Source organism: Papilio machaon, chromosome 5 (assembly GCF_912999745.1).
Source record: "Papilio machaon chromosome 5, ilPapMach1.1, whole genome shotgun sequence".
Taxonomy (NCBI): domain Eukaryota; kingdom Metazoa; phylum Arthropoda; class Insecta; order Lepidoptera; family Papilionidae; genus Papilio; species Papilio machaon.
In genome coordinates, this window is record NC_059990.1 from 4,594,490 (window position 1) to 4,619,551 (window position 25,062).

Below are 25,062 nucleotides of genomic sequence, written 5' to 3' on the forward strand. Positions count from 1 at the left end.
CATAATTTAAAAATATAATTTATTTAGCAAGTTATAGCGAAAGCCTTAAAATATTTTATTAACTCTAGCACAACTTATTGCTGTTTTATTATATGAAATGATAAAATTATATACAAAATCTTTGGTGTATAAAAATATGTATATCCACTTCAGATCTTGAGGATAAGATCTGGTCGGTCGCAACGATCACAACTAAATGTGATCTTTATCCGTGTTTACAGGATAGTTTTTATACCTAACTTCCGTTATCACAATGTGATAATTATAGAAGGTAGGTAATCACAATGCCATATTTTTGTTTTTAAATATTTTTTTATTATTTTATTGTTTTTAAATCCTTACATATAACATATCTATTAAGTCTATGTGCCTTAATCTATATATTTTATGATGAATTTATAAACTAAGGGCCCAGACACATTCATCGCAGTTTTGTACCTATTGAGAAAGGAATGTAACCTTTAATTTATACTATTCTATCATAAAATATTTCAACTTAAAACTATCAATTTTACTTCTAGTCTTATTAGGGATCAACCATAATTAAAACCAGTTTAACATATGGTATGATCTAGGTATTTTATGACAGATATTGCAATGCAAAATGCATGTACAGTTTTGTTAAATCCAACTATATAGTCTTTTAAGCCATGGTTAATGTGCCGGCGCCCATTCCGAATCCAACTCCCTTAGGTCCGAAGTTGCGGCCGTAACAGCTGCGGCAGTAAATTTCACCGTTAGGTCCGTCGTTTAGGTTTGTAGAATCCTGCAAAAAAAATCAATTAGTATTGCATAAAAAACAAATTAGCAACTTTTCATAGTTTTTATATTGCTATATAAGCTGTGTCATTGAACAAATAACTGGGCAACACGTAAAAAAAAATTGACGTTAACATGAACTGTCAATGAAACAACTGTCACTGTCCCGAAAAAGTTTGTTTTGTCAAAAAATAAATGAATCAAAAAAAGAAAAGTACTTTTTGAAAAGGTAATTGCTTCTTAATAAAGAAAATGTATTTTGCTCAAGTTTCGTTGTCGATTATCTTGTTAACTGCCATTCAAACGCAAACTTGTACAGCCGAATTTTCAACTGAAGATTGTTCCTCTCTGGGTTTTATCAAAGCTAATCTTTTATGTTCATCGTGCGACCAACTCAAAGATTTCAATTTAGAACAGCTTATTGAACATTGTAAGGAATGCTGTCACAACGACGAGAGTGCAACAAATGAGAAGAAATACGCGCGCGCGATTTTAGAAGTGTGTACTTGCAAATTTCCGGCATATCCACAAATCCAAGCTTTCGTGAAAAGTGACAGACCGGCTAAGTTCCCTAACTTGCAAATTAAATACGTGCGTGGATTGGATCCTATAATTAAACTTCTCGATAAAGATGGAATTGTCAGAGATACAGTTGCAATTGAAAAATGGAACACTGATTCTGTAGAAGAATTTTTAAATACGCACCTCGAAAAAGAAGAAGATGAAGATCGGAGTTATTTAAAAACTAATCAAATTTAATTACCAATTATTTTTTTAGTTATTTCTTGTAGTTTGACTCATTTTCATACTCAGTTATTATCATCATACTTACAAGAGACTTGTGGCATTCTGCGCAGGTGAAGCATCTTCTGTGCCATGTGCCATTCTTGGAGTTCATTTGTTCAGCAGCGTAGACAGGGAAGCCACAACGCGGGCAACCTTTGCCCTTAGCTGCTTTGGGTCCAGTAAATGGAAGTTGTTCAGTGCTAAAAAAGTAAAGTACATGTTAATTTTTGTCCATACAGAATTGATTTTATAACAAAACGCTAATTTTGTAAGAATACAATAAAGTAAGAACACTTTTTACCAAAATTGTTTTATTTTATTTACTTAAGAAATATTTTTGCTTTAGTTGCTTTAAAAATAATTTTTAACAATAACTTTCAATTCAATTAACTTTCTTCATGTTGTATTTTAGACTCACTCTGAAGTGTATTACTGTCTACTTTAGGTTTATAATTTATATTGTGTAGTAAGCAAGCAATAGTATGAATTCTAATAGGTTTGTCTAAGACCTAGTATTGTTTTAAAATTGATTAATAAACAAATATTTTTTAAATTATAAGATGGCAAATAAGTAAGCAGCCACCTGAGTTCACTAAAATAGCAAAGCGACCACTGCCCATATGCATCTGCATTAGGTTCATATACTTACTATGTGACTGTAGGTTCAGAGTCTGTGGACACAAGAGTTGGTGCATGGCCATAGCCAAAGCCTCTTGGTCCAAACAGCTTGGCGTAGCAGGAACGGCAGTGGATCTCCTTATCAGGTCCATCACATGCCAGCATGGAGTCTAATGGACGGTGGCATTCGGCACAGTTGAAGCATTTCTTGTGCCACATCTGGACATCATATAATTTTGGTTAGTAATTTAAGAGATCTAGAAGATATATTTAGTAATTACTATATTATATGTCTGTGAAAAGTCCACAAGTGTCTCAACAGTTAACTAAACCACATCTGCTTGTATTTTTTTCACCTTTTTGTTTAAACTGCATCTACTTAAATGTTTCTATTATTTTATTTATTCACACATACTTCTGTCAATTGTGTTATAAATTGGTAAGTGAAACCGATTAGTTGTCATTGTTACTTACTGTTCCCTTAGCAAGTTGTTGTTCAGCGGCAAACACCATACCACCACATCTGGGACAGCCTTGACCCTTGGGAGCTTTGATGCTGGTGGTGTCTGGATTGTAGTATGGACGGTTTTGAGAAATCTCATCCTCGCTATTGAAAAAAAAACGAAATGTTATTTTATAATATTCATAATAGTTTGGTATTGCAACTTACTTAGGTAAGAAATTATTAAAAACCTACGTTAAACCATCAGTTTGTAAGAATCCCGATCCGCAAGCAAATCCGTATCCGTGGGGTCCCCACTTCTTGCCGTAGCAGGTCTTGCAGTAGACGTCAGAGTCTGGACCGTCGCAGGCTATGATGGAGTCGAGGGTCTTGGTGCAATCGCGACATTTGAAGCACTTGCGATGCCACTCGCGGCCTTTGGCCAAAACCTGCTCTGCGGCGTAGACAACACCGCCGCATCGTGGGCAACCCTTGCCGGGTGGCGCTTGGATAGCCGCAGTATCGATTACCGTTGTTTTAGGAGCTTGGTCCCTAAAAAGAATGTTAATTTACAGTATGAAATATAGGGCTTAATTTATTAAGTAATAGGTTATAGTGGCATACTTTAATTACTTGTGTCATAATGTCCCTATAAATTTAAAGCGTGATTTTAATTAATAGTAGCAGCATGTAGGCTTGTATTTCTTTTAAATTTTTTCTCCGTGGTTAATATTCCTTTTATGTTTATTGGAAATGTTTGCGATTTCTGAACCGAACCAAGGATTAATAAAAATGTGTACGTTGGTCAAGTAATTGACGATAGGTAAAAAGTTTTCGTCGCAAACTCTACCGATACTTTGCATATTTTAAGCTCGCTCTAGTGTGATCATTTAACAGTAAATAGTTGTGTGTTTATCGTCAATTTATATCTTATATTCTTGAAGTTATTAATAATATAGAATTAATTTAATTTGTGCTGTAAGACAGAACGTCTTTGCCCAGATTATATTTAGGTTGTGCGAGAACGGAGAGGGCATTCTATTTCGAAACTGGCACGCCGCCATCGCTTGTTTGTATTATAAGCTGTTTTTATGAAAGTGACTATGGGATGGAAATAATCCTGTCTTGTAATCCGAGAACTTCAACACGTAATAAGTGGCTTGCGGAAAACCGCTAAGCAATCTTTTAGTTTTGTTAACAAAGGCGTGTAAATTGAAACGTAACCCGTCATGTGTTCACTTATTAAATTAAATGAGCGTGTTTCTTTAAATAACTTGATATATCAAAACATTTAAATGATGTCACGAAGCAAAATTATTCATCAAAAATCCAATAAGGATCTGTTTCCCACTGAATTTTCTATCAGTATAATAAAAAAATCATAACACCAAAATTGATACTTACCCATTAGCGTAAGGATCGCTCTGGAGGACACCAGCCCCCTTTCCATAACCATATCCCTTAGGACCAAACTTCTTTGCGTAACAAACTAAAGGAAAAAATACAAAATTAGAACTACAAAAAACTGTTGATATGAGAAAGTCTAATGAATTTTTAGTTTATAATAGAATAACACATTCATTGTTTTCCATTAAAATAATTGGATTTATCATTCCATTCTGATGGTTTATAGGTAACAATATGAATGAGTGAACGAACCTTTGCAGTAAATGTTTTTGTCTGGCCCCTCGCAACAGTTAGTGGAGTCCAGTCGTTTCAGACAGTCGCCGCATTTGAAGCACTCCTTGTGCCATGCCTGGACATACAATGAAAGTGTGAAGGACACGGCATGCAAGGAAAAACGGAGGGGCATACCGTTACCACAATGACACCGAATGTTATAGCACAAACTGTTCTTCTTGGGCTTGAGGAAGACTCTTATTTAGGTAAGCTAACGCTCAAATACCTCGACAATATATATCGTTATCTGGCCCATCACAATGCGTCATTGAATCAAGGATCTTGTGGCAAGTTAAGCATTTGAAGCAGTGCTTGTGATAGCCCTACGATATAACAGTTTTCTTTACTCTTTCGCCATAAGCACTTTTTGTATTGTGTAATAAAAGCTAATGCTTACTGGAGGTTTGTTTTAATTAGTTATAAGAATTTACCTTTTTAGAAATATGACTTGAGCTTTGCGATTATTATTTTTAAAAGCAGACGAGAATAATATGTGATAGTAAACTCACCCGTCCGCGAGCTAACATTTGCTCGGCGGCGTAGACGAAGCCGCCGCAGCGCGGGCAGCCCTCACCGGGCGGAGCCTTCGCTATTACGCGTGGTTCTAAACAGGCTCCATTGGTCCTTACGCCCCTGCACATACGTCTATAGTCAAAGTGCGCTCGCCGGGACTCGGGGGCCGACGATGACAGAAAATATGTTAATAGCCTTCGGGCGTCGGAACTCTCCGATCGCCCTTACTTAATGTTCACACGAATGGCGGCAAAGCGATCATCGGCGGCGCACCCCCGCCGTAATGGGAGAAGGTAAGGCTCCCAGCCGCCCGCTCCGCTCCGGCCCAAGAAATAGCCGCGCCGTAACAATACACATCGACATAGAGGGCGCTTTCCTTATCCCATCACAAGTATTAGTTCCGATAAAAGCTACGACAAGCGTTAGCTGGTTGTTAGCGAGGGTCAGTAGTGCGGAAGGTTACGATAGAGAATAGTATCATGAGATATTCATGCGTTGGGGTGCGTCTGGAGCGTTGCGAAGCCGTGCAATCGCTTACATAATGGTTTTCTCACCGTAGCTTCGCTGCACATGGTCGCCCAGATAGGAAGAGGGGAACAGTCAGAGCTAGAGCGCTTGCGGACCGACGCGGTCCTGTCAGCCGCGGAGCCGGACCGCGCCGGCCCGCGCGCACTCCGACTCATCATACAACTACTCAGTATTGGTGGTCGACTCTTTTATTTATTTTATATAAATTGTAAATATAAGACCGATAAACAAAATAAATTAAGCGATAGCGAATAAATAATCCTAACTAAAGTATAAGGTACAGTGGGCGGTCGCGAGGCGTCGCCGAGGCGAGGATTGCCGAGATGCGTGTCGGCGCCCGCTAGCTGCGCTGCCGGCTGCGACTCAATTCCTGTTGCGACATAAACGGAGACTGGTCATGCACGTGTCAGGCGACGCGTAATGTACAGCCGAGCGCGCGCTCCTACTGCCTATGAGTTTATGTACACGCTGTTAATGTTGTTACGCACGGGCCCGGAGGCCAGCCTGTGACGGCCATAGATAAGGAAAGACCCTCGAAAGGTGGCGCGGGCGGCGGGATTGCGAGGCAGTTTGTACTTACGCGTTCTCTCCCTTCAGGTGGTCACCGGTGTCCATGGAGAGGCATCCGGCGCCACCGCCGAAACCGTATCCCTTAGGACCGAACTTGCGGGCATGACACACTTTGCAGAAAAGTTCGCCTTCGTGTTCTGAGCAGTTGGTGGAGTCCAGCAATTTTTGGCACAGTCCTAAAATATTAAAAATTGGTCATAAGAAGTTACTTTTTGCGTCTAGATTTTTTAAAAGGAATAGATAGATAGTAAACAATTTTAAAATGACACGAAACATGTTTGAAGGTGTGTTTCGGTTGGTATTGGTTTTGACTTTACTCTTATTGGGAATAGTATCGTACATAATGCATTCGTACCGTAAATCCTAGGATTTTTGCATTCTATAATGTTATTATCAAATTTAAATAATATTTCTTTGTTCATAAAATCTACTCGTAAGACAACATAAAGTCCACTGACAAGCATTCACCGTTTTCAGTTTTTTATTTTCCTGAAATAGCTTGTATTTTAAAAATCTGTTTTCTTTTAAAAAAAAATTAAATTGCCCATTTTCTGCTTTTCTTTTAAAACGGTTTAAGTTATTAAGTTTTACTTTGGCTTTTTTTCTCTTCCTCTTTCGCTCTCTTTCTTAAAACAATCCCGAAGTAAATAAATACTGACCACACTTGAAGCACATCTTGTGCCACTTGAGTCCTCCCGCGACGCGCTCCTCCGCCGCGTACACGGACTTGCCGCACTTCGGGCATTTCGGGTTGTCTACAGGTTTGAAAGGCATTGTGCTCGCTTAACTTATCCTGAAAAAATAACATTAACATAAGTTATTTTCCAACTTTCTTCTTATTTTATCATATTGGTCACACTCAATTTATTATTTTAAAGTAAATATGCACGATACATTGTAATGCATTAAGTTGCAATTCCTCCGAAACACGTGTGCAGGCGACTTAAAAGCTGGCAGGTATAAAAGCTCCCGATAGTAAATTAAAACTATAACACATTTTATGATCTATAACAAACTAATCACCCCTACATTCACTGTTTTATAAACGTAACACAAGAGGTGATGTTTTCATGGAAATGTCTGACATAATACGTTCTATTTAACGCATCATTCTTTGGCCGGCGTCCAAGTCGCCTGCAACACTTCCATTGCATCCGAATTGACACTACATCTCTACGGGCACATGTTACTGACGTCGTATTGGGACCGCTGGCTCCTTCCGAATGCTACGAGAATTTCGAAAGGTTACCGCTTAGGGCGGGCGGCGCGTGGGCAGCGGCCGGGCGCGCCTAATTTGGGCCGTCCAGGTAAAGTTACGCTACTGGAACCGGATTGCACTTCTATAAATAGACCGCATTAGGAAGAAGCCATGGAATCACACGCGATTTTGTTATGATAGAGGAATCTGTATCACTTTCACCACCTGTTCGTCGAGTCGGTACGAGAGTCGTGCTCCCGATCGCGTTAACAGTGCAGGGCGTTGGTGCCTAGACTGCGGTGCGCGGAGGTCGAATGATGAGCGAGGGCAGCGCGCCGCCGTAGTCTATACGCGCGTTGCACACGGCCCCAGTGGAGGGGAGCACGCCCTCGCGCCCCCTACGCCTGCGTTCGCTACCCGGCTCCGGCTTCTGCGAACCCCTATACCCAAGCCTCGCCCTCGCCTCCGCCTTCCACACTCTTTTATCCATTGGCTTCTGGAATCAGGTTTACATTATATCAGGTATCTATTGCAAGTTTTTTTTTTTATCAAACCCATGATTCAGAAAATGTATAACCAATCTATTTGACAATCTTTATTCACATGAATTCTCAGAAGAAAAAAATTGTTTTAATATAATTATTTTAATTTTCTTTATCAAAGTACTCATACGCATCAAACAGCAATATGTTAAGAGTAATAAACTAAGCCATTTTTAAACATACTACTACTAACTTACTATTAAAAAGTAATAAACCTAATTGGTTTTTCAATTGACATTGTAATCTCTTTTAAAACAAACGTATTGTATTGGTATACTGAACTTGTAACATTCTTCGTCTATTGAGTATTCAATGTTACAAGTGGAAGTACTTAGTACAAAGTAGAATGTTACAAGTTTTGATAAAAAAACAATATTCTAGGAACGTGTAACTCAGTAAGCCAGATAAATTTACTTGGCTTTCTGATAATATTTTTCATCAACGAATTCTATACACAACGGCGTGACTAGACATATGATGGATATGAATACAAACCAAATATTTATATTGTTAACACACAAAATGTAAGAATCGAACTGTACGGTCGGTACTGTAACATCTAATAATCATCTACCATATAATGGTCATAAGTATAGTCTATTCCAATTGAAAGCATAAATAATGTAAACATAAGAACGCCAACTTACATACATGGCGGCCATCGCGCTATTTCGTTGTTTCAGTTATAGTATGAACATGTGTAAAGTGATATAATGTATTATAGATATGTAAGACTAGCTGACGCCCGCGACTCCGTCCGCGCGGAATTAAAAGAAAACATAACAAGTAGCCTATGTGTTCTTCCAGACTATAATCTTCATCTATGCCAAATTTCATCGAGATCCGTGGAGCTGTTCTGGAGACACCTTCAAACAAACATCCATCCAAACATTCGCATTTATAATATTAGTAAGATAAAGTGTTTTACTGGAAATATTTTGTAGTTTACAAGCTAGCGATATGCAGTTTGTCTATAGTCAAAAATGTTTAGGATTTGGGTTAGAATAAGGGAGGAGGAGGACTACACTCTAATTTATCACTTACACGACTCATAAAATCATGTAAATAAATAAATTCATTATCATCAAACATTGGCATCAATTCGACATTAGGTACTGACATATTACTGTAACGTTTTTGTAGACGATATGTGTAATTAGCCATTGACGCATTTTATTAAAGTATTTTCGAAGTTTATTCAAAAGATATAAATTAATTTAATGTACCGTAACAATTTATTATTTACATATTACAAAAAGTAAATGAAGAAAAACTATCTACTATTAAATAGTTAGTCAAATTATTTTAAATAATTTTGTGGGACATAGTTGTATTTTAGGTTAACATTGTATTATATATAAATAAATAAATATTCGGCGAATTCATCTTCTATAAGACTACAGAGAAACTGTTAACTTGCGCTTGGTGCGAAATTGTAATTTCTTAGTTCAGCTAAGTCCTTGAAGTAAGAAAGAATCGTGATTACTTACGAAAGGTGTTTAAATTTTTGACAAATATTTATTTTAATCTTAGTATCCTGTAATCGAAATCTCCTCTAAAATAGTTTAGTGAGCCTCATAAAATAATACCTTATGTAAATAAATCACTCGTTATACACGAAACATTCCAAGTCTTGAATATGATGGACTGTTGTCAAAGTAATGAGTCATGTGCCGGTTTCAGACAACTTTGAGTCAGATTTTTGGCAATGAGATTCGACCATAATAGCTCGCCGGCAATGACCAATGTTCCGAACGAAGATAAATACATTGTTGTGATGGTAATATAGACTGTACTGAGTGATGGTCAATCGTCGTCCACCGGGGACGGTTAGGGAATGCACTCATTGGTACAAAAATAAACTACAAATTTTAGTATGCTCCTACGTACACAATTAGTCCAGGAGCATGTCACATCATATGCGCGTCTGCCAACTTCATCACACCTGCCTATCTATTAATATTTTTATTTTAAAAATAAGCCCCTGTGTGCATTCTGCAGAGCACGCTTGTTTTTGACGGTTGGAAAAATACCTGATTTCGATAACGTAGCCGCTCTGTCAGATTGGAATTAAAGGTAACGGAAAAATAATCTCTATTCATCGTATATCGATTGGTAAATGTGTGTCATTAATGTATCGATTGGTAGTCCAACTATACTATTATTTATTTTTCATCTAACAAATCCCTGTTTTCTTAAGAATAGCAATTATAACAACGTCACAAATATGATCATTTATTTTGATGTCAACAAATAATAATTACAGGCAGTGCTATATGACGTGCATAAGATATTACAACTCATTGTTCGGTGGCACAAGTATTAATCAAAATTAACACAATCGTATTGAACGATAGCTCTTACTGACTCAACCATTACAACTCTCATTCATATAATATTATGTATTTTGCCCATTGCTCCTGTGTCTTGCACCAACTGCGTTTAAAGCAGCATAGGGTCATAAAATGCCTATTTGCGCTGTAGATATTTTAATTTAATATAATGCTTCCTTTTTCTCAAAAATTTGCAAGACCCATTGTGTTTCCCAATGGGCTTATCGACCTACCGATCAATCAGTCCAATGAGATTTTTTTATTTTATAGATGTGCTTTAATTATTAAATCATGATGAAATATAATTTACAAAAAGATATACTTATATATAATAGCGATTTATTTATTCGCTTCGCATTGTAAGTTAATTATGTAACAGAAGAAGTAGATAATTTAAGAAAAGACTAAAGTAAATCCACATTTTATTATTACCATAAACAATTGTTGACTAATATGGCAATGTCATAATTATGTCACCAGGTCATGTACACACAGTTTCCTTATAAGTGACTCGTTGTCTTCAGACTTTGTAAGATGCCCTTGAATGTACTCACAGAGCATATGTTCAAACCAATGAGTAATATGTTGTTAATATAACCAAACGTTTTATGAGTGGATAGTTTACAAATTCACCTCATAACTAAATACAGTTCATAATCCTAACTTAAATAAGCTTGATAATATAATCCATTTTTCTAGTCTGTCTTTAAAATGAAAGTATTGTAATAGTGAAAATTTTAAAATTAGTGTCTGTAAAAAGGAAATTGTTCGGAAATCCAGAAAAAAAGGATTTTTAAACTCCATAACGAAATGAAAGTCAACGCACCAAGAGTGCTTTGGCATTCGCAAAACCTGTTTATGATATAAAATATATCATTTATAGGATCTATTTTGGAATATGACGTATCTGTAAATCGTTACCACCAGACGCAGGTATCAATTTCGAATGAGATCAAAAATATGCCATTGAAAGATTAATTGAGGATCGCATCGACGTCATTGAAAATATTTATTATTTGAAAAGCGAAATGTATGAGACCATCGCTATTTTCGCTGCCAACTTTATCACGGGCGACATTAATTTTATGCCCGTGAAATAGTCTTGGAAAAATGTTTTGTGGAAAATTGGACGTTGGCAACATTTCAAACTTGTCCATGTTATGTTGCCGCCCCTTTGTGACTCCTATTATCGTATCTGTCGAAGTGCGCTGGCCATTGGTAATGACAATACTTACATAACATGACTAATTACAGTTTAATGGCATTTTGTATATACTAAATATTTAAACGGAATAGAAAATTAATAGTCAAAATACCGTCTGAAAATTTTAAAAGTAATAAAACGTCATTTCTATAACTTAACTAGTATTTATAGCACAACTTGCTGTCGCCCGCGACTCAGTCCGCGCGGCATTAAAAAAATAAGTAGCTTATGTGTTCTTCCAGACTATGTTCTACATCTGTGCCAAATTACATCAAGATCTGTTGAGCCGTTCTGGATATATTTCAAACAAACATCCATCCATCCATCCACCTAAACATTCGCATTTATAATATTAGTAAGATAGTAGACGTAGCTTTTCGGTCAGAAATGAATGTTTTTAAGCAATGTCCATACGTTGGTCGTATATTACAATACATACGTTCACAGATTCAATAAAGCTTAAATAATATGTATTGTCAATACCTTTGTCTATTAGTATTTTAAGGTAATCATGATTTTAGTAAATCTTATTAACTACTTATTGACTTTCATAGTTTTAATAAATTCAAAAGCTTTTGTTGGGTGCCTTTTTTTCAGAAGAGTTCAGTGACAATGCTACGTTCAAAAGTTAGATATAGTACGACATTCGGAATTCAATTGAAATGTACCTATCTAATCAATCTAAAGTCATATTAAAATTCTTCAATCAATCTATTTTAAGCTGCCCTTTTCCTGTAACCACTACGTGATGAATGGTCTTCTGTTGCCAGAATTAACATACTATTGTGTACTATCGATCTATCTATTGTGCATTTCTTATAACTCAGTACTAAGACTAATTACCAAGATCGGTCACTTATAACCCCCATTTATTGGATTTCGTCGAGCAAAGTGCTACGCCATGCCGTCATGTCTCAGGAGGATCGAATACTGTTGCAATCAAAGATCATGCAAAAATCCACTCGCTTTATGAAACTGTAATGTTTCAAGCTACTTGATAACCGTTGTAGGGTAGATAGTAGGTAATGTAGAAAATAAATAAAGAAGCTTAAAAATAACTGGTTTTATCCTCTTGTTCAATAAAAATAGATCTCGTTTGTTCTTATTTTTAATCAACACATTATTTAAATTGCGTAAAATCGAAGAGTTGTAGAATGTTCTGTACGACACAGTGGCAGGTAAGAATTTTTATTTTTAAGATTGTATTTTAAAAATACAGATACTACATAAATGCGGTGAAGGAATGTTATGCGTAGATTGAATAACATTCAGGTGTTTACAGGTGTGGTAGATTTCTATGTATGCGCGTGGGTTGTTGCTAAAATAACGCGTTAACCCTCGCAACTGTTGCTTAGCGAAGCTTCATAGTGTTAGTCATGCCGTGGGCAGCTGGGCAGTCTGCGCCCACGTCATATCAAAATTTCACACACCACTTTTAGAGAACCACGAACATTATATCGCGAAATCTCAGCCGCGAAATTTCAACCGCGGATCTAGGTTTCCTTTCTTTTTTTACCACACTTTATTGGCACCTACAGGTTAAGTTTTTTCATTGCTCTACGTACGTCATATATCTAATTACATTTTAGTCACGATTATTCTAATTATTTTGATATCATTCGAATGATAAAAGTGCTAAGTCATAAATATTTTATAGGAAATAAATTAGCTAACTTGACATCTCACCATTACATTTCATTATAACGACGAAATAATAAAAATATCCGCTACGAAGAAGACGCCTTTTTGTCTAAACAGAGAGAGAGCGAAACAGAGAACAGAAAATTCCAAAAACGATAAAGGCATTAAAATTACAAGGGAAAGGAGATCAAGAGAAATTCCTCATTTCTCAACACGCGCATAATGTGAAAAAGAAACTATTCTTATCATTATCGTAAAATAACAACTCATAAACCATAATATAATTTAATCACTTGACAATATTCATAATTTATTTTCACTACAACAATTAAAGTACTATTTATAATATTGTTAGATCATAGTTATATGTTTAAGAAAATACGACACATTATTGCGTACGTTATTTAACAAATTATAATGACGCCAATAATAAAACGAAATTATGAATACTGGCCAAGAAACGTTCATGACGTTAACTAGTGATCATAATTTTGAGGTTATATTGAAGAAAAGGTTGTATTCAGCGTTTGTTATAAACGAACTATATTTATTTAATATAATACTAGGTACTACTATATAAATAAGTATGATAAAATCGAAGAGTTGGCTAGTGTGAACGCCCTGCAATATTTGAAGAAATATGGATTTTGTATAGTTATGTATTCCGTTCAATTGTTAGCAATAATAACATATATGCACAGGTGGGCACAGTTAATCGAAAAGTTAACTTCGTTAATCGTTAATTCGTTAATTAAGAAATTAACTTCGTTAATCGTTAAAGCGTTAAATTCTCGAAAATTTAACGCAAGTTAAAGTTAATCGTTAACAGTTAACCATACCAAAATTATACATACTAATTTCACACTTATTGTGGCGACACTTGTTTAAAATAGTAATTTGACTATACATTCCTTAACAAATTAGTATTGGAGACAAGTATGAATGCATTATAGTATATTTCATTACGAGTGTAGAAATCCTGTCATTGCAGAGTTCCGACAAATGTCTACCCGAGGCAAGGCGCGGCCGAAGGTGAGGGTTGACAGTTGGAACAAGTTGTAATGACAGTTCCGCATGTGTACGTGTCTCACTAAAGTGAGATGAAATAAAATGAAAACTAACCTAATTCATTGAATCAAATCATTAAATCTGATATTGTAACAAATTAGGAACTTCTTTCTAGAAATACTTACATGAATCATAAAAACTTCAATGATTTTTTTGTAAAAAATTTCGTGGTTGGTTTTTTTCTTTTTAATAGACATTATTTTGACAGTTGTGAAAGAGAACGCACGAGTTTGGAAAAGCTAAAGAAAAAGCACGAGTAAAAAATTGTTTTAATACAGTTTCTAAAGAAAGGGATTGGAGGGTATTGCAGGGACGAAGAGCATTCGGAATGTGGGCTATTACACACTCTTGTTTTATATACTCGTAATGAAATATACTATTTCGAACCTTCTTTTGATCTTGTCCTGTTGGTCACGTCTTTCCCGGACGCTCTGATGCATCACACTTGCACGCGAACTTCACATATATCAATTATCAAATCGTTCGTTCACCATTCGAGTCGCCGACAGTCGCCCAACATAAATGAACTTATGAGCGTGGCGTGGCACGTAATTTAAACAAAATGACAGCACGTCTCCAAGTTTCTAATTTAACGATTAACGGACTTTTTTTAACGGAGGTTGAATTTAACGGAAGTTAACAAAAGCGTTAACACTTTTTGAAGTTAACTTAAAAGTTAATCCGTTAAGCAAAATGTTAACTTCGTTAATTAACGATTAACGGATTAACGAGTTAATGCCCAGCTCTGCATATATGTACTTTATGATTTAATCTATTTGATATATAAACACTAGATGTCGCCGACTACTCTGTCTACGAAGTATTAAAAAAAATTTAGTAAGTAGGATATGTGTTCTTGCAGATTATATGCCAAATTTCATCGACATCCCTTGAGTCGGTTTGGAGATACCTTCAAAAATCCATCCATCTAAACATTCGCATTTATAATATTTATATGATGATCGTTAATATTTACAGCTATATTTATGTTTAAAAAATATAATATCGTGGTTACCGAAATAAACTGGTAGTGTAATGTTGCTATCAACTCTGCAATTCAATTTAATAGAGTGCTGATAAGTCGACGTCTGCTATTTCAGCACGGCTCGCGTTGTATGAAACATAGTTCTAAAATTACCTGCCTCCTGTTTGTACTGGAGGCACGTTGCTACTCACGCCTCAAACTGAATAATATATACATACAGACTAAATGTGTTTCGAATCATAACTAAACCAATGGCATAATTGTTACAAAGTCTAGAATCTAGATGGTAATAAAAGTAAGTAAAGTAACATAAATGTATGCGCTTTTTAACATTCACACTTGTTTCAATTTACTGGATATCAGTTTTGGTGTAATGTTTTCTTTGTGTTATTGTGTCACCATTTAGAAGAATGCCGAACAAACGTGTTTTATTAAATTTTAATTAACAATATAATATTTTCCTCCTAACAGCTACAGTTGAATCAAGATAAGTAAGAGTCCCAGATACCGCGATATTTTTCACGCTTATAGAGGTTTATTTCTAACCCGAGGTTTTCGCTTATGGAGGTCGTAAGTAGAGACCAGATAATACCTCTCACTTATATAGATTTCTAGCTAATCCATGTTCAACTATATATTGCAAAATACAGACATACATTCTACAGACTACGCGGTAACCCAAATGGACGCATATTTGCTGCTATTTTGGGACATTGCACTGTCGACTACTACTGAAGATTTCTCAGAACATCATTATTTGTTAACTAAGCGATTTCAGTCAAAACAGATTCTCTCGGACGAAATACGACATAACATACCAATGTCTAAAGTTATAAAAACGAGTTAAGTGTGTTTTAAAATAAGGTGAAATATAGAATCAAACCTAAAACCAGATGTACAACGTATGAGAGTAATAAAAACATTCCGTAAACACTCACCTACTTCGACTCTTATTTTGATAAATTCCTCCATTAGTTTACATAAATGCTGTTCTTTTAAATGTTCTAGGTAACTAAGTCTCTATCTCACAGAAACAGACAGAAAAACGCCGTTGCAGAACAGGCCAAAATAATTTGTTCGAACGAGAGGTCGGAGAGGAGGTATTAACGTTCAAAATAATGGCAGCTAACGATGAACTAAATGTGCATAGATTAAAAGAATTTTAGAAAGCAATAGTTAAAATACAGAGTGAAGTAAGAAAATACTGATATGTTCGTTAGTAGGCGGAGAGGAACGGACTATATCAAATAACTTCAAAGACAAAACTTGTAAGTGTAGTCCAAGTGTTAATGTACAAGGACTTTAAAATTTATTTTTCTGATTTCACCTGACCGTCTACACAAAAATAGTGTAAATAAATAAAAAAAATGATTTTTTTTTTCATTTTCATGACTAATTTCATGTTGAAAGAGTAGTAATAATTTTTGTGTTCTAAAGATGTTGTGGTCATATAATGTCGAATGTATCTAAAATAATGTTCGTTATTTTAACTTTGGCTATAAAAATATTTTAGCATAAAGTATAACTTCTTATCCTGTCTCTACCTTTTCCTAATTACTTGGGATCCTCGTCCCAATTAATTCTTCAGATATCTTGCCTTAATAAATGGTTGACAAATCACATCGATGCGTAATCATATGTGGTAATGCCATAGTGCATGCATAAACATAGTAATATTATATAAATACTATTACAAAAAAAACTTTAGAGGTGTCAAGGGACACCCGGATGGAACGAAGTTCCTTTCGATTAATTAGTGAAGGAACCAATATTTATTCTATGAATAAAAAACTTAAATCTTCACAAGAAGTACGTTTTATTTCTATGAATTTTCGTTATATATTGTCACGTCGTTGCCATGGTGAAGTAGCGCTCATTCGTCGTTAATATGACGGTTTTACATTACAATAAAACCGATATTATGTGCCGAGAAAACATACAGCATTGCTTATGAAGACGCATTGTATACTTAGCTTAAATTTCGCGGTCTTTCGCCGTTGACAGTTGGTATCAGCTACGGTTGGTACTACCTGCTCTGTTGCTATTTCACTCGCCAGCCAGGACGAGGCAGCCGATGTCATTTGCGGAGCTCATAGTCGTCTTCACCAGGAAGAACTTCTGGCAATGCTGTATGTTTTCTCGGCACATAATATCGGTTTTATTGTAATGTAAAACCGTCATATTATATGCCTCAGGAAAACATACAGCATTGCTTATGAAGACGATGTGTTTGTTATCTGCTGGTGAAATACACGTAAAACACAACGCTATGATGATTAATTGCATGGTTGTTTTTCTAAAAAAAAAAACAGATTAATGAACACGTTACAACTGAAAAAAAAAATTACATATCTGAGTAGGAGTTAAAATTAATTTATACATAAAAAAATACCACCTACATAACTTAAAGTCTTGATTGGAAACTGATATATGTAAAACCTACATCGAGCCACGACACAAATACAGGAAATGGTACAAAGTAAGGGAGCTAGTGTACCATCCCATTCCAGTTTTACTTATGACCACCGGGTCAGATAGCTTAAGTCTATATTGTTATAATCGTTTAGAACCTAACGATTAAGGTCGGGTCTTGTTAAGTTACTATTTTCCTGATGGATTTCTCTTTAACGACTATTGTGACTGAGGAAGTCCTAGATAGAATTTCAATTGTTAAACTGTCGTTTGAAATGATGTTTCTGAAGACCCATTGATTGACTATGTGATGCGTTTTTATTCATGCACGGTGATAATAAATTCATTCAGAAACACATAAGAAAAAATAAGATAATCATACAACAAACATTAAACAATGTCTTATAGTGGTCAGAACTGATAGTTCTAAATTCTAGATCATCTATGGTCAGTGCAAGAATGCGATTTAAATTATTAGATTGGATCCAAATCCAAATAAATAGACTAATCTAACTAAAATGGCTTTAAAAACTTGTTTGAATGATTCATTGTAGCCCTATCAGAATTTGACATGGAGTGACATAATGTACTTTTAGCACAGTGTAAAGAAAGATTTCATACAGCTTGCTGTTGACGTCAATATCAGTGTTTAATCCGAAGGCTGATAGTTTATAACAGCTAAATGTTCTCTCCGTTGTCAGCAGAACATAAAATATCAAGAAGTAACAAAATGTTTTTGTTAGTGTTAAACTGAACTCATCTCCCGAAGCAGGTGAAATGCTGTATTCTCCAAGGTATTGGTATTGTCATCGACTGTTTATGACAGTCGCAGCACATGGTTGAATATATTCGTTAGTTGAGGCCTCCTTATACCATCCTGGATGTGGCAAGTATGTTGTAAATAAGAAAATACCGTTGGAGTCAAATGAAGCCAGTCACTGAAATGGGTTTCAGTGCGTTAGGGTTCGGGCCCCTGCTGCTGCTGCTGCTGTAAAGTATTGTAAATATATATACAACTTATAAAGAAGAGTGCACGTCAACTTTATTTATTCCATACTTGATTTATATCTGAATTGATTTAAGCTTTCCAAACCAAAACTTCCTTTTTTAACTTTATTATTCTCTTTGTTCATATATATTGTTGTATTTCTTATCTCTCTTCACTACATATCTTTCTTCTTCATACATTTTTACATATCCTCCATGTTTACTATAGTGTAATAGTATATATTTCAATTGTGATCTTTTGAGGTAAGGCACTATAAGGATTTTTATGGAAAACATTTATTTTTTCATTAAGAATGGTTATATGTAGCAAGATGCTCCTTCATCACTATAAGGTTCCTTACCTACCTTACCTACCTACCGTACCTTATTTGTGGAATCTTCTCATATAAAAAAAAATCTTAAGCTTGAATTGGTACGCTACTAAGTGCATTTAACAGCAATCTGTTTTCTGAACTCTTTTTATAATAAATTGAAAAATCAATGTCGGTTAGCATGTTCTAGTCATTTGCTTCCTTTATCATCCTCTATCATCTATTTTATTTTTCACTTCAATTCATACTTTTCATAACTGTTATGTTCAATATCTTCCATAATGACCAAAGCCTCTTTTAGTTAATTATAAAATATTATCATTGAATTATGATGTATTATGTGATATTTGTTCTCAAGAAATGACAACTACTTCTATAATCCAATAACTTTATACCTTAAAAGCTATGTCCAATGTAATATAAATGTATGCCAGTATCTTTGGAACCTTGCCTGGAGGGACACCTTTTAATGACATATTTTAGTTTTCATATTTTATTTAAATTAAGTGTAATTAGGTTTTGTATAATTGGATTCAATATATTATGTCACTTTAAACTTTAATCTATTCTATTCTATATATATAAAAGAAAGTCGTGTTAGTTACACTATTTATAACTCAAGAACGGCTGAATCGATTTGACTGAAAATTGGTGGGCAGGTAGATTAGAACCAGGAAACGGACATAGGATAATTTTTACCCCGTTTTCTATTTTTTATTCCGCGCGGACGGAGTCGCGGGTAAAAGCTAGTATATAATAAAATGTGCAATATACAATGTACCATAGGTATTAAAAGAAAAGATTCGATGAATATCATAGTTAAAGCTTTCTTTCTTAGAAAAACAATAATGTTAATAATGCTTGGACGGCATACAATGTCAAAGGAATACCCACGATTTTGCGGCTTAAAAATTATCCAAGTCTGGTTAGTATGTAATGATGACTCATTTATTATTATTATTTTGACTGACGGAAAGATTGCTTTAAGTCATGAATAACTTTTTCAATAATCATAAATATCCGTTGTTGGGCAATTACAGATTATGTATTGAGAATTTGAACTTGTTACGATGTGTATGTTGTTTGAAGACTGCCAAAAAGAGGTGCTGAGTGTTCCAAAGGAGTGCTCACAAAGTAGCATGAAATATCCAACGCTTTTGTAGTTTGACTTATCTATGTCTTTTTCTGGTAAAATAATCTTCTCTATTAAAGTTTAATTGACCTCAGGTAACAATTAAGCAGGTAAAACATATCTGCATCACTTCTAGGTTACTGTTCATTAGCAGCGATAGTTTATCTTTGTCTCTTGCTTCTTGCTAAGTGTTTTGTCGATGTTAGTTACCGATTTGATGGTTGCTGCGCCAGTTAAGGTGATACAAGTGCCACACAACCTCCGCGGCCTGAGACATAACTTGTATGGGTCGTTATAGACCAGAAGGTAGTCGTCCAGTTAGACTAGCACGATATACCTCCTCATGCAAGGTCTCCGCGACCAAGCATGTTACGGAAAAGAACAGATAAGCCGGAAAGAAGTCGTCTAGGTAGACTAGCACGACATTCCTACTCACGCTAGGTCTCCGCGAAAAAGCGTGTTACAGGAAAGAACAAATCAGGCGCTGGCACCAACCCGGCTGCGCCAATTCGGCGATTAGTAGTTAATACTCCGCAAAGCTGGTGTGATGCACCTACGTTACAGGCCGGATGGAAGTCGTCTAGGTAGACTAGCACGACATACCTACTCACGCTAGGTCTCCGCGACCAAGCATGTTACGGAATTTAGTGTTTTGCACCTTGGTCAAGGTTCGCTTGTTTCTGTATTTTCGTCTTTTAATTGAAAACAAATTGTTAAAATAGTTCAGTCAACATATACAGCAGTGGCCCACGGTCCGCTATTTTTTTTTTTTTTTTTTAAGTTTTCGTAGGTACTTAGATTTATTTGTGGTATTGTTTAACCATTTTGGATGTGCTATTGACGAATTCAATGTAAATGTAAATAATCCTACCTGAGTAAAGCCATTTTTAATTAGTTAGTAATGTAAATTCTAATGTAACGACCTACATGTGCGTCTTGTTTCTTTGTTATTGTTGTCCGAGCGATATGAACGTAAGTTGATACTCTTACAAATATGTTTGTCTAAAGCAGACTACCAAAACATAAGGATGAAAGGAACAAAATAGTATTACTCTTTTACTTTTTAGGTACAAAAAGGTCCCGGACAGTTAACATATTCATTAATGTGGTAATTACGTTGTACTAAGGAAGAAGTGACGTACTAGTTGCCTACTAGGTAAACAAATTAAATTTCAATAAATTTAAATCTATCGAAGCGTTCCTCGTCTGCCGATTCACGCTTAATTTAATCCAAAATATCTAAGAGTCCTTTTGGGACTGAGGCTGTGTTTATTAGAAAACGTTAGTGCTATTTGCGCCCTTGTTACGTGCAAATTATTAGAGCATTATATTCATATAAAGACTACCCACTAACCTGGGTTTAGATACATCGATGTGAGGGTGGTCCGATTGTTTGCGTTTTGCGTGTCGGCCCCCCTCTTCTTTTATATCGCTGTTGGATGAGCTGCTCTGCCACGAAGAATCTTCTTATGCTGTATGCGGGCGTAAAATATTTACCCGACATCTCGGCGGTGGTTTCATCTACGGCTCCATTACTACCTTTTTGGACTATTTCGAAATTTTAAACTCTCTTAAGCAATAGAAAGTGCTTTTAGAATGCTTTATTCGAATTATGAACTTCGACACTAGTAAATGTTTAGCTATTAAACATTTGTTATTACTGAGTACAGTGACGACCGCCTTGTACGAAAGTACACAACGCTATGAGCTCCGCAAATGACATCGGCTGCCTCGTCCTGGCTGGCGAGTGAAATAGCAACAGAGCAGGTAGTACCAACCGTAGCTGATACCAACTGTCAACGGCGAAAGACCGCGAAATTTAAGCTAAGTATACAATGCGTCTTCATAAGCAATGCTGTATGTTTTCCTGAGGCATATAATATACTTACTATAGCAAAAAGTGTCTTGACAACTTTTCGTAAGAGTTTTTTCCGTCTAGCCCCCTTTCACAACGCGCGATAAGGAACTTCGTTCCAATAACCATTCCTATGTTTTTCAATTTTTTTAATATTACTTACATTTCCAAGTAAAGTTTGTTGACAGCATCCAGCAAACGGCTTACTACCGGCTTCGGTGGGCACCATTCCCAGTACATACGTCATCTGAAAATTTGTAATTTGCCGTTTTAACACAAGCTTCGAGTATAGTCTTGGTTGAACACTGTGCCAAGAACGAAAAAAATGCCAACGCACGAAACAATTGGATTCGTAAAAATATAAAATGCAAAGAATTTCCCAGTGGAAAATATTTAAGGGCTTCTGGTAGTTTAATAACGAAGTCTCTTATATAGAGCGGGAAATACAGTTTAAGGATTTCAATGGTAAGTAAACAACCAATGAGCAAGTGGCTTATTGTGAAGTGTAAACATCGACATTCTTATAGATCCAGTTCAAATACGGAAAAGAAAAGCGGGTAACTAAAAGTAAAGGAAGACAAGGACGAGTAAACTTAATAGTGTTGACTACAATTCACTCACAACACTATTGAGTTTAATCAATTATTTTTTGTAATAAAATTGGTACAGATAGATGTCATAGTTTAAATTAAAGACTGTATTTACAAATCTATAAATAATTTATGAAAAAAAAACACATTATAACTAACAAATACAAATAATATACGAGCATTAATCGAACGAATTTCATTTCAAATGCATCTGTTATACAGTTAACGAGATAGCAGGAAAGAGGGCAGGGTATTTTCTGACAAGGAGTTGCATCAGCGTCGACTATTTTAAGATTTCAACGTGAACAGAACTCTGTTACAAAATGTAAAATGTGCATTTTATAGTAGCTGTAGTATGCAAATGTAAATTTTAAATAATTTTATTTATAACAACATATTATGTACATAAAAATATGGCACAGTTAGGAACACCCCGCCGCTCAAATCTAGAACAGTGTATTTTAGACTAATTCTATTATAAATTATTTATTATATTTAAAGAAAAACATAGCCTTTAAAATATTACAACAACAAAGTGGAGAGTTGGCAGAAAAAATAGGCAGTTAATCTATAAAAAGATCTATGGTAGATCAAGATGAGCATAAAAAACAAACAACGCACGCAGTGATGAACACAAGAAAGAAATGAATACGTTTCTAACAATAACTATAAGGCGATTAATTTTGTTAAACTACCCACATCTGAATTAAATTCGAAGAAAGCTTGCTCTGTCCCGGAAGTCGTTGGGTCATGAAATATTAACTATACTGTGTATCGTGTTGTCGCCTGTGAATGAAAGAACATCAAAAAGCTTCACATTTTATTTCGAAACTATTTTATCGATTCATTTTGACGTTTATTTATTTTTTACCTGTGCGAGTAAAGAAGAAGTCTTGTACTTAAATAATGTTATAAAATAAAATGACTATTCTAATTTATTAAATACAAATTAAAGCAGCAAAATAATGTTTATTATTAGTAGACGTACAGATAAAAATCTTGAGCGTTAAATCATGTGCAAATAATAGTCTGAATTAATCATCGTGATATTTTATTTTTGTTCAATCTATTTTGGATGTAAGCATGTAATTCGATGACTTTGTTTATATCAGTACAAATTTGGCTCTCTTTTATATCTCGCAATAAACAGAATTAAACGTATTTATCACACAGGCAAAGATGATTAAGGTAATCGATTTCCACTGGTGAAACATAGAGACGACAATATACATATTGTTGTCTCTATGTTTTAAAAGAAAACGAGAGGTATGATATTTTTACATATCTCAGCAGTGGAAACTAACAGTTATTAAATATATATTAAATAACCACAGCTGAGATAGGAGACGCATCTGGTTGTTTGTTGCAGAAACTCGAAACGTGACGCAACGTTCTATTAAATATTTTGTGTGGGTGGGAACGGACTGAATAATAATAATAAAAATAGAAACACAAAGTGTTATAAAGGTTTATTGAAGGACAACGTAGAAGTATTAATTAAGGTCACAGATTAGTTAGACACGAAGGCAGCGTTCGTTCCGCAATCACAGTCAGAGCTACCTATATTTATCAAAATCTCCAACGAGAGTCCGTAGCCGGTTTCCATCGGGAATGGCGGTCTTATTTATTTATAGTTTTCAGAAATTGTGTCATTTTAATAAAACTCCTGAAGGATTAATAACAAGAACAAAATAACAAGCTTACAAATGTGAATATCATGTACATAACTATGTTCAATTTTTTTAATTTTTCTTTCATATTGTATGAGTGAATACTCATCTATGGTATCACACTTTGTAGTAAATAAAGAAGTATAAGGTAAATGTGGCATAGTAAAAAAAACTATACGTTTAATTATATGTAAGTAATTTGTGAATGTTGTTTTAAGACGAAATGGTGGGTATTTCTTAATAAATTAAATCAAAAATATGTAAATGGAAAATTACTTTCAATTTACGACATTTATTTACAAAACATTGTAAATTTCGTATTCAGTTTATAATTAAAAAAAACACTTTCTATCTAATAGGCAAAATAAAATTAAAAATAAAACAATAAGTTTTAGTAGGTACTTCATGCACCGAAAGATCGCTATAATTAAAAGGGCAAAAACTACAACACTATTTAAAAATGCATATACAAATTAATTAGGTGATGCTATCGCTTTAATTTAAATATGAATACTAAATAAAAGAATCAAAATCTGAAATTTTATATCACTGACCTTGTATTGCATCTGATTGATTAGTTCCATCTCGTGGTCATTCTTTAAAACATCGATTGTTATTTAACCCCATCTTTTGACTGGAACATGAAATAAGATACATTGAAAAAAAAATTGCGCCATTGTGCAATTTCAGTGCTGAAGGCTCCACGGCTCGGCGCTAACTAAACTTCTACAGGCTTCAATGTTAACGAATTTATTAATAGACAACGATGAAATCAAGAAGCGGCGGCTGCAACCTATTTCGAATATTCGCGTAACGGCGTTACACGGTTCTGGGAAGCGTTCGTGTGCAAATAATAACGGCGTCCGGTTGGTCGTTATTTTCGTTGCTCGTTATTTTCGTTAGCCGTTAACCCTGGGATTTCGAACTATTACGGTCGCCAGATGGCGGGCGTTATAACCTATTTGCTTACAAATACGTATAATAATAAGAATGTGTAAAATTATTTTGATAGCAAAAAAACGTCATCCAGATTTTCCATTTCTAAACTAAAATAAAAGAATTGAATCAAGTTAACAACTATATAACATAAGCTAAAGTTTAAATAACTCGGATGTAGGGCATAAATAAAATTAAGAATGAATTACGTGCATTTAATCAAACTAAAGTGTTGTGAAAATAAAATAATTTTTTATTATTACAATACCAACATATAATAA

At 35.0% G+C, this 25,062-nt stretch overlaps 3 protein-coding genes across 7 annotated transcripts; 1 reads left to right on the forward strand and 2 right to left on the reverse strand.

The window, feature by feature from the left end:
- Positions 1–118: 118 nt before the first annotated feature.
- LOC106708830 (muscle LIM protein 1) lies at positions 119–7,415 on the reverse strand. 4 transcript variants are annotated; one of them, XM_014500386.2, is made up of 11 exons: positions 7,320–7,415; positions 6,556–6,689; positions 5,907–6,072; positions 4,795–4,918; positions 4,265–4,361; positions 4,010–4,094; positions 2,861–3,157; positions 2,638–2,770; positions 2,195–2,382; positions 1,592–1,745; positions 119–766 (listed from the first exon to the last, which is right to left on the reverse strand). In XM_014500386.2, exons 2-11 carry the CDS (start codon positions 6,668–6,670, stop codon positions 644–646), a joined length of 1,482 nt encoding a protein of 493 aa, XP_014355872.1. In that variant the 5' UTR covers positions 6,671–6,689; positions 7,320–7,415; the 3' UTR covers positions 119–643. The 4 variants fall into 4 exon arrangements, with proteins under 4 accessions (XP_014355872.1, XP_014355873.2, XP_014355874.1 ...); XM_014500387.2 differs by lacking the exon at positions 4,265–4,361 and adding an exon at positions 4,512–4,608; XM_014500388.2 differs by lacking the exon at positions 7,320–7,415 and adding an exon at positions 7,091–7,284.
- Positions 783–1,585, forward strand: LOC106708831 (selenoprotein F). Its single transcript, XM_014500391.2, has one exon. It carries the CDS (start codon positions 1,012–1,014, stop codon positions 1,516–1,518), a length of 507 nt encoding a protein of 168 aa, XP_014355877.2. The 5' UTR covers positions 783–1,011; the 3' UTR covers positions 1,519–1,585.
- Positions 7,319–24,658, reverse strand: LOC123721023. Of its 2 annotated transcripts, none has more exons than XM_045678030.1 (3): positions 24,400–24,658; positions 21,749–21,832; positions 7,319–7,587 (listed from the first exon to the last, which is right to left on the reverse strand). In XM_045678030.1, exons 1-3 carry the CDS (start codon positions 24,427–24,429, stop codon positions 7,384–7,386), a joined length of 318 nt encoding a protein of 105 aa, XP_045533986.1. In that variant the 5' UTR covers positions 24,430–24,658; the 3' UTR covers positions 7,319–7,383. The 2 variants fall into 2 exon arrangements, with proteins under 2 accessions (XP_045533986.1, XP_045533985.1); XM_045678029.1 differs by having other exon boundaries at positions 7,319–7,590; positions 24,400–24,656.
- Between the last annotated feature and the right edge of the window lie 404 nt (positions 24,659–25,062).